The sequence below is a fragment of the Curcuma longa genome, chromosome 2 (genome assembly GCF_044706935.1).
Source record: "Curcuma longa cultivar G26 ecotype Majalengka, Jawa Barat chromosome 2, ITB_CL_G26_1.1, whole genome shotgun sequence".
NCBI classification, from domain to species: domain Eukaryota; kingdom Viridiplantae; phylum Streptophyta; class Magnoliopsida; order Zingiberales; family Zingiberaceae; genus Curcuma; species Curcuma longa.
This window is the reverse complement of record NC_133862.1, coordinates 13,788,859-13,799,448: the sequence shown is the minus strand read 5'-3', so window position 1 is coordinate 13,799,448 and position 10,590 is coordinate 13,788,859. Positions and strand designations below refer to the sequence as shown.

The 10,590-nt window shown below is 36.6% G+C and overlaps 1 protein-coding gene across 1 annotated transcript; it reads left to right on the top strand.

Annotated features, from left to right (window-relative positions):
• Positions 1-7,970: 7,970 nt before the first annotated feature.
• LOC141821089 (nudix hydrolase 12, mitochondrial-like) lies at positions 7,971-10,590 on the top strand. The gene is made up of 6 exons (XM_074708455.1): positions 7,971-8,390; positions 8,469-8,552; positions 8,891-9,005; positions 9,085-9,168; positions 9,957-10,106; positions 10,200-10,590. The coding sequence occupies exons 2-6, from the start codon at positions 8,479-8,481 to the stop codon at positions 10,374-10,376; spliced, it is 600 nt and encodes a 199-aa protein (XP_074564556.1). The 5' UTR covers positions 7,971-8,390; positions 8,469-8,478; the 3' UTR covers positions 10,377-10,590.

The window sequence follows — 10,590 nt, the reverse complement described above, 5'->3', positions numbered from 1 at the left end:
GAGAGTGGAGTTGGCAGTATACCTCCAAGTGTATCTGTAATACTAAAACATACCTCAAGTGAATAGATGAGGGTATCGATCACGGATAACCTCCTCCAGCTCCCAGGTAGCCTCCTCATCTGAGTGATGCTGCCATCCGACTTTAACAAGTCGAATGGTTTTATTCCTCAACTGTCGCTCCTTCCGGTCAAGAATCCGCACCGGAATCTCCTCATATGAAACATCTGGCTGGAGAGAAACAGGTGCCTCCCTCAGAATATGTGAAAGGTGAGGTACATATCTCCGCAACATAGTACTCTGTGTCTTCCACCCCTCAGAATATGAGAGCTGCTCACTTGAGTATCCTGGTAGCCAAGTGGTGGAAGACCCACCACGCGACACGGCCAAGTGGTGGAAGACCCAGAATATGAGAGCTGCTCACTTGGCTACCAGGATTCATAAACTCTAGTACTTATCCTGGAAGTCTAGAGTTCGAATCCTGGGGAAGGCAAAAATCCACTGGCCAGGGGTGGAAAGACCTAGTGAGTAACGACACGGCCGAGGGTCGTCGATTGACGACATAGGGGTCGCCAAGGGGGCCGCTAGTTGGGCCGCCCAAGGGGCCGAGGGGCCGGGTCGTTACAGTGTTCAACTGATAAAAATTTACGGTGATTATCAAACCATGATACCTTCCCTCTACATGGTAATAAAAATGCATCAGACTCTGTCATGCAATATGGACATGCTAATTTATCAACTGTACTCCATCCTGATAACATTGAGTATGTATGCTAGGAAATCACTTATTGTCCATAATAAAGTAGGATGCAAAGTAAAATTGATTTTACTTGCAACATCATAAGTCTCTGATCCTATATTTCATAATTCATTTAACTCGGCAATCAAGGAAATATCTATCTTCTCTTTTAGATTGGTCAGACCTAGAATAAGCATAATTAAAAACATAAATTCATTTTTCATGCACATCCATAGCGGTAAATTATAGGTGTTAATATAATTGGCCAAGATGAATATTATTGTCCTGACTGACCAAATAGTTGAAATCTATCTGTAGAAAGTCCCAATCTCATATACATGGTTCCATCGCAAAGAAAAGAAATATTGTATCAAGATGTTTTCATGCAAGAGAGTCACAAGGATGACATATTATACCTCCTTCGTGCACATGCTGATGATGCCACCTCATGTGGCAAGCTATGGTGGCGGATGCATACAAGCGTTGAAGTCTAGCAATTAAGGGGAAATAATACATAACCTTCCATGCAATATTTTTATTTTTCTTCCCTAAAATGCGACTACGATGCTTGTAACGAGGGTGACTACAAATTTTACATTCAATTAGTTCACTGTCTTCATTCCAATATATTATGTAATTATTTATACAACAATCAATGTTCTCTACTTGCAAACATAAATCCCTTACTAATTTTATTGTACTGTAGAAACTATCAGTCATTTGGTGATCAACAGGGAGCAATTCTGACATCAATTGACAAATATCATCGTAACATCGTTCTGAGAAATGATATTCTGCCTTGATGTTTAATAATCTTGCAGTAGTTGATAGTTAAGAATGATCAGATGGAATATCTTCCCATACTTCTCTTTTACTAGCCTTTAACATATCATATAGTTATTGAACTACAAGTCTTGGTATTTCATCTACATTGGATGGATCAACTGCATTCATTGCGTCATAAATCATTGATTGCATTATATTCTCATTAGATGGTGATTCCCCTAAAGTAGTTGTGTCAGATGAAGAAGTAGCCGAAGCTCCAATTCAATCAAACACATAAGGTCCCCGTGACAATATCAATTGTAGTAGTTTGGAACAAAATCATTTCTATATATATATACTTTCACGGTATCCTTATCACGAAAAATTTTATTTCTACATTTGCAATGATTACATGAGGAACGTAACTCTGCACCATTTATGCATTCTAGATGACTCTTAGCAAAGTTCACAAACTCTTTAACTCCAATATAAAATTTAGCTCAGATAAATTCATTTTCTAATCTATTGTACATCCAAGCTTTATTCATATACATTATAACCTTCTACAAAAATAAACTTCCATTGAATAGAAATAGTATTGTAAAACTGAATACGTAGATAATTAAAATTACTTTTTAAACACTTATTAGACATAATACTATCAATAACATTTAAACTTAAGTTAAACATGAGGTGGCAGGTTTTAATATTAATATTGCGACCAACCAAAGCAAGAAGTAGGAGATCGCGACCGACCAACCTATCGAGCGGTGCGCCATGCTACATAAAGTTTAATTAAATCATTATAACTTACAAGATGTATTTTTTTTAGACAAGATTAATGTTATCATGCATATTTGTGTTAAATTTGTAACACCAACAAATAATAGTTAATATTACTATTCAGAATCTGGTATTTATATAACTCATAACAGTGATTGCGGGACCAACACAAGATTAATTACAAAATATACATGTTCTCTAACAATATTAACTAATATCTTTTGCATTGGTAAACATGATTATGTCTAAGGCTAGTTACCATCACTAAATCATTAACACATAATTATTTTCTAATGATATTATATCTTCATCAATACTAAAATATTTGTATATATTTCAACTAATTTAATTCATGAGTTTCCTTAAAAAACCTCAATCTAGTTTGTAAATCTAAAATCAATAAAAGCATGACTCAAAACTCATATGAGATATACTAATGAAGTAATTTTACAATAATAATTATCAATGTATAGATTTGGGTGTCGAAACTTCTAGAATCTGCTTCTGCTTCTTCAATTAACTTAATTATAAAATCAAAGCAAAAATATCAAAACCAAATTCAAATATGTAAACACAACTCAAGTCGAGGCCGACAAACTCGGCCAGGCTGTGGTCGTGCCCGGCCAGGTCAGCCAAACTAAGGTAGTGGTTGGTGAGCTCAGCCGTGCCGAGCCCGTCGCCGGCGAGCTCGATCGGCCCTTTTTACCCATGGTTGCGGTAGTAATCGAGCCCGTGGCCACGACAACGACAGCGACCCGTGGCCGTAGCATCGATCTAGTCGAGCTCAGGCAGCTCGAGCAGTAGAGCCCCGAGCTCAGGTAGGCGGGGCTCAACGCCGAGCGCAGGTAGCCCGGGCTTGACGCTGGCGGGTTGGGCCAAGCCGACCCCAACAACCCTAGATGATAAAAACTGTGTTACCGATCAGAAATCCCGCAGTGAAAGGTCGGAGATGGGAGCGTCGAAAGCTGGAGATGGTGGGATCGTCGGAAGCCAGAGGCGGTGGGACCGTCGGAAGTCGGCGACTGTGGGAGCGTGGGAAGGCGAGGGGAGCGTGGGACGCCAAAGTCGGAGAGATTAGGAGTCAGAGAGGGAGGGGAAAACACGATCGAGAAGAAGAAAAGTTCAGCCAAGAAACCTTAAAATCATGACATTAGTGACGAATTTTTTTTTCCATCGCTAACTTAACAACAGATTTAATTTTCCGTCTCTAATTTAGCGACAAAATTTTAATTTCATCACTAAAATAATCATTAGCGATAGAAAATTAAATCCGTCTCTAACTTAGCGATGGAAAATTAAATCCGTAGCTAATTCTTGTCTTTTTTTTTTAGTGACAACAATTTACCCACTTAACGACGGAAAATTAAATCCGTCGTTAATTTTTTTTTTTTTTTGTAGTGACAATAATTTACCCACTCAATGTGTCTCCATTTGTTTCTTAAAGATTTAATTTACTTTCTGTCGTTAATTTAACGATAAAAAATTAAATCCGTCATTAGTTTATACCCACTCAATGTGTCTCCATTAGTTTCTTAAAGGTTTAATTTGAAGACATCTATTGCAAGCGTTTTACACATGTAACAAAGATAGAGAAGCAGAAGCTTGACTGCAAGTCTATTTATATATATTAATTTATTGGGTATAGAAATAACGTGAACTCTTTTATAATTTCTAATTAAAGATTACTTTTTATTATTATTTTCTTAGCTTTGTTCGTCGAGGATTTTTTTTTCACATAAATTTTATTTATCTTCTACCATATTCCAAATAGATTTGCTCCACTGTTAAATAAATTGATCGCATTTAAACAAATTTTAACCAAAAGAAATGATAAATATGTCCACCTTAGCGGCCCCACACGGTCAGTCCCACGACCATATGTGAGGAGGTAAATCGAGAAACTGCAGTTGGTCACGACGCAGAAGGGTATTGCCTGACTTCGCTAGGATCCGAACCCTTGTCCTCTTCTGCAAGTCTGTTACGTCGTAACCAACTCAGTTATGCCCCGGGAGCCAATGATAAATATGTCTGATCCTTATCTTGCTGCATGCAATCATGCTCATATTGCATTATTGTTGAGGAAAAAACAAATTAATCTTTTTTTTATTCCACAATGTTAAATTATATACAAATATCGACATCAGTCGATCAAATTGCTCAACAGTTATCTGGAATTTTGGGTGCAATAATGAACACTCTAATCCACCGGCTGCGATCCTGTTGGCTCGTTCAAATTTAGCATGCGTTAAACAAGTACTTTAACTTGTAGTTTTGCTTGAATTTGAAGACAAGTTCATCATCCAACTCAAACGCAATATATATTTTTTAATTCAGATTTATAATTCTTTCATCTCGATTGGATCCACTCAAATAATCATATTTTATATTATTTTTATATTTCAATCAAAAATTAAATCATACTCCATCAATCATCCTACCGTCTGTCAAATCTGATATAAATCATGTCCTTTTGTCCTTTAACCACAAGGTCAACAAATAGGGGCCGGAAGGGCATCTGTCACTGTTGGCCACGCCCAAGGACAGACAAGTCAACTTTATTTAGCACTTACAAAGCCATTGACGGCGTCAATTGATCTTGGCTCATGGACAGACTCTTTCAGGTAATTTCTGAACAAGAGAAGAGGCGTATGAGAAGGTTATTCTGAAAAAAACAAAGAAAAAAATTACTAATAGTCGTTTCAGAGTAATTACATTAATATAAAAAATATGATAAATCTCTATCAGTTCAATTAAGATATGTGGGCAATTTAGTTAGAGAGGATTGGATTGGACCACCGGACAGTATTCAATCGACGTGAGATGAAAAAAAGGTATTGAGAAAATTTTGAATGATTCTTTCTTTCTTTTTTTTTAAAGAAAAATAAAGGAGAATTATAATTTAGTTTTGTTTCGCTTAATGCTGAATCGAGTGGTCAACAAAGGTGATCCTCAAAGATAGCGTGGCAGAGGATATCAGTTTGTGAATTTTCTCCAACTGATCAGAAAGCAAAACGATGAGAATTGCTGCCATTGCTTTCGTCCGTCGCTCCCCAACCATTAATTAATTATATTTATTCTGCCATTAATTTGACAGGACGCTGTGGCAAGCAAAGGTGTGGTACGAATTGAAGCACAGTTGGGTTAATTGGAGCTCTTAGCTTTTCTGAGAGAGATGTGAGTGGGAATCGATCGTGCTGCATCGTCGTCGAAATCGATCATTTTGTAGTTACGTTTTGGCTGCGGAACCTATCGAAAAACGATTGCTTTTGTGTGGCTGGCTCGTTGATCTAGTTTGGCGTTAAAAGGTAGACTTGGCGAAGACAATGAAGTGGATGGTTGCTGCCAGAAGATTAATTTACCTCAAGTCAACGACATTTCTTTTAGGGTTTTTTTTTTTTTTTTTTTTTTTTTTTTTGTGAAAGAGCGTACTCTAAGTTTTAGAATTTGCACATCATAGGCGCCTATACATTGGCCGCTTTACCGCCTAACGACTACATTGGCCGCTCGGGTTGGTCGCCTGGCCTCGCCACCTCCCGACAGCCCTGGCCGAGCAGTTGGACCCTGTGGTTGACCTGGTCGAACGGCCAAGGCTGTCGCACGATCAAGTTGAGCAGCCAAGTGGTTCTGTAGAGATCGAACGGGAAAGAATTATTTTTGTTTTTATTTTTTATTTTTTAATAAAAAAATATTTTAGAAAACACGTGCGTCTTTTTATAAATATAAACTATAGTGCATCCTTTAGAAAATTTAAAATCCAAGTGCATCTTTTGTGTTTTTTTTTTTATGAAAATGCTTTTTATCCTTTGAGTAAAAATTAAAGGATGCGTAATTTAATATTAAAAGTATCACAATGACTCAAAATCTTATTTTTATTTTAGAAATACTTTTATTTTAATAGTATGTACTTAGTGTGGTTAAACAGATCAATTCGTAATGAAATAGGTCGACTCATTAGAAATCTATCATATAATAAGACAAGATAGGTTCGCCTACCATCTTGGTGGATTAAGAAATATTTAATCTAATCTAATCCAAAATAATCTCCGGATTAAATGAGTCAATCCACAAGTCTATAAAAAATATTTATATAATATTAAAATTTTGAAATTTCAGTTGTGATTTAGATAGATCAAGCATACTAACTCATTAAAATTTTTACTTAAATTTTAAATTTTGAAGAAAAAAATCTCAACTCGCAGGTCGGCCTGAGCTCACCATGGACCGACCCGAGCACGCCATGGGTCGACTCGAGCCCGTCACGAGCTGACCCACATGGGTCATGAGCCTAAGTAGGTGGATCTGTCTAAATTCATCTTAAAATGAATTGATAAAATTTTAATTTAACCGGCCTATTTAAATTATTTGATGTAATAAGATCAATCTGATCCAAATTGATAGCTTTATATGAAACGGTTATAATGAATAAAATTACACTAACTTAATTAAAATTATTATATATAAAATGTTATTTTATTATAATTCTTTTTTTAACTTTCTTAAAATTATTTAAATTTAATAAAAATAATTTCAACTAGCACCTAAGGCCACTATTATGTTATAATTAATTCATTGTGACAGAAGATCGTACCCTCACTCGGAGACCCCTTAGCATATCCTTTTCTTTTGTAAAAAGGTAGAATCCGCTATTTCAACTGTTCCATACGGTCGGTCTCATGACCATCTGTAAGGAGATAAATCGATGCAGTTGATCACGACAAAAGAGGATATTGCTCGACTTCATCGAGATTCACCTTAGCATGCCCTTTTTTTCTGAAAAAGGTGGATCCGCCACCTTAGCGGCCCCACACGGTCGGTCTCACGACCATCTGTGAGGAGGTAAATCGAGAAAGTGCAGTTGGTCACGACGTAGGAAGGTATTGCCTGGCTTCGCTATTCGCCTTGTCCTTTCTGCAAGTCTGCTGCGTCGTAACCAACTCATCTATGCCCCAGAGGCCACCTTAGCATGCCCAAACTATATGAAAGGGAGGGTATCAATAACCCATACTATATGGGAGGATAAGGTATCTAACGGGATATTTCACATCCATTGAGAATCAATAGCTAGATCTTATTATGATAACTTTTATATCGAAACCATCTAAGCCAGCCGGTGAGGGCTTATCAAAATTATCCGTCATAGTTATGAAAAAGGTGTCATTTTAATAAATTTTTTAAATGGGTATAATAAAAAATAAGAGGCTCCTTTTAATCCTTTTCCTTTTCCTGATTACAAAATTGATGATTAGTTTAGGATAAAAATAAAAAAAAAACACACTTCTTATTTGTATTATTATTATTAAAATAAAATTTTATTTTAGAAAACAAATACTATTTAGATATTTCAACTTATTTTTTATTTAAAAAATATTTTCAAACTAAATGTGTTTAAAATTATTATATATAGAATATTATTATATTAAAATATTTTTTATTAATTTAATAAAAATACTTATTTATAATTAAATCAATCTCAATTAGATCCAAATTATTTCAATTTTATTATAATAATTAAAACTATACGTACTAGCCATATAATTATTTATATGATATATGATCATGATTATAATTGTTGTCTTTTTCAGATATAATTGTTATAATAATATTAAAATTAATATATGTTTAAAATATAAGATAAGAGTATACTTTGATGATAAGAAAAATAGAAGCATTTTTCTACCCTCTGTTTTTATTGAATTTGGGAAAGCGGAGGATTGCGGCTCCTTTTGTTTTCGAATCCCATCGCGCCTTTGCCGTCTCACCATCTTCTTCTTCTTCTTCTTCTCGTAGCTCCCAACTTGGGTTCTGTGATACCGTTTCCGGTCTTTCGCAATCGTCGGTGTTGGTTTGTGCTAGACTTTTAAAAAGTCCGAGTTTTTAATTGCGAAAAATTTGATCTTGGCCGTTTACTTGACCCCATCGACATTAAATACGGCGCGGCGCAGCATAAAGTAACAAGATCAGCAGCAGCAGGCTTCAATCAGTGAGCAGTTCGAGAGAGGAAGAACGATCGACTAAGAAAGTTGTAAGCTTTGTAAAAGAGGAGTGCTTTCTGCATAGGTTTTATAAGGCATCTTCCTCTTCACCTAAAACCATTTTCTAAATCCTGGTGAGTGTTCTAGATCTCGTCGATATCTTTTGCCATTTCTTATCTCTATTTCTCCGCCTTAAAGTTGCACGCTTTCAGTTGCTGAATCATGACGTCCCCTCTGGTGGCTCGGAAGGGTCGCGACCTGCAGCGTTATGAGGATCATCTCCGGCTTGTTGCTGGGTATATTTCTTTTCCTTCTCCAAAGTCTGATAGTTTTCAGTTCTTGATAGAAAACTTCAACCTGATAAAATTCAGAAATAATTGCATAATTCTAAGTCGTTCTTTATCTCTCTGTGAGATTAGATAACAACGGTTTGTTGTCTGTTGTTGCCTCATAAGGGAGCCTTTGTCACTGTTGAGTGTTTGGTAGCTTGTCCACATGATGTACAATCTTATCCCCATTGTAATGTTGCTAAAAACCAAAAATAACATAATCATGGCTAAATCACATCTAGATTCTGATTTCTTTTTAATTTTTTTTCTGTGTTTCTTATCCGAGTTCATATTTTGTCTTTCAGATGCATTCCTTACAAGATAAATGAGGAAGCAGATATTGAATCTCATGATGTGATTAACAATCTTGAAGTTCTCATGATCAGTTCACCTGGTCGGCATGATTTTGTGTTTCCAAAGGTAAACAGTACTGCTTATTAACTTGATGTCTAGAGTGGGGCTATTCATGGTTACTGAACCGATTGAAACTCTGGTGTAGGGTGGCTGGGAGAAAGATGAGACTGCAAGCGAAGCAGCATGCCGAGAGGCTCTCGAGGAAGCAGGAGTTAGGGGAATACTACAGGTGAGTGAGTATTTGTGTTGATTGAATGATATATGCAAACAAAGCTATTCCAATCTGTTTACTATCTAAAAAAGATGTGTTTTCTAGTTTTTCTCACCGTGCCTTGTGCGTCAATATATCTTTGAACTCTTCTTTCAATTCGAGCAGAAGACATGGTTTTATTAGCAAAGCTTGCGTTTCATGAAAAGTAGTGCTAATTGAAAAAAAGGGATCTATACTGATTTATGCAGATAAAAAAAATTTAGATTTGTGGTCGTTTTCATTGCCAACAAGCTTGTCCTCAACAATTAGTCTTCTCTCTTTTTTTAATCAGAGGAACTTCAATTATCACTCATCTTTGTTCCTGCACACCTACTTTTCATGTGATATGTCTCTTGTTTGCCTGCCTCCAACTGCATCTCACATGTGATCTTCTGCTAGTGATGCTCATATAGTTTCAGTCCCACGTATTCTCTGTCTAAAAGATGCATACTTGTCAATAAATCTTCTAAGGAGCTAACATGCGCAAAACATCACATCAATTACCAAAACTAAGCAACTTCCCAGCAGTTTAGTCTAGTATCGATCATTATTGAGCATTGCCGACTAAATTAAATAGTTTGTAGCTATCTCCAACTTGGCATGTGTATATAATTAAATCATTCAAATCCACAAATTGACAAAAATAAATAAATAATTCTGATAGTGGGTGTATTTCTGAGCACTAATCAGCCTAGATTTAACTATTTGTTATATATTTTGTTCAATTGTTTGTGATGCTCATATGGGATTTTATCTTTTATGTTCAGGAAATTGAGCTTGGTCAATGGGTATTTAGAAGCAAGAGCAGTCAAGTCAGTTGCAGCCAGGAAGGAGGTTGTAAAGGATACATGTTTGCTCTCAAGGTAACAGAAGAACTCGACTACTGGCCTGAGCAACAAGTACATGGCAGGAAGTGGGTAAGTGCTTTTTTTTCCCCCTCTCCAGTAATAAGCTATCAAAAACAACAATACAGAAGTTTGCCGGTTCTAAAACCACTGGTCTTTGAACAGGTGACTGTGGCGGATGCGTATAAACTTTGTCGATACGATTGGATGCGTGAAGCCCTCGACTTGTTACTGCAGCGCCTCTATAGCAATACAGTCTTGTCTGTTCGCGGGCTATATGAACCAGCAAAATTCTGCTTCGTGAAGCCTACTGCGGCTGACCAAGCCATTGCCTTGTGCTGATGTTTGCTTGCAACCCTCGATCTGACTCTGAAGTTTCTTCCGCATGCAATCTCTGAACTCCGAGTGGTGATTAAGTTGAGACATGGTTCTTATTGCAGCATTCTGACGTGCTCAAGTGCCTGTTCAACTGTTGCTAATGCTAACAAGCAGTTGGATTACTGGTAAATATGGTTGTGACTTCATGGAATCAGTAACTATGTTTTGCTTTAGTTGA

What these genes read in the sequence shown, in the direction of transcription:
- LOC141821089 (XM_074708455.1), top strand. Translation starts at nt 8,479, where the DNA reads ATGACGTCCCCTCTGGTGGCTCGGAAGGGTCGCGACCTGCAGCGTTAT. An exon ending in ATGATTTTGTGTTTCCAAAG is followed by an intron (nt 9,006 to 9,084) that starts GTAAACAGTACT and finishes ACTCTGGTGTAG; the next exon opens with GGTGGCTGGGAGAAAGATGA. An exon ending in AAGTACATGGCAGGAAGTGG is followed by an intron (nt 10,107 to 10,199) that starts GTAAGTGCTTTT and finishes GTCTTTGAACAG; the next exon opens with GTGACTGTGGCGGATGCGTA.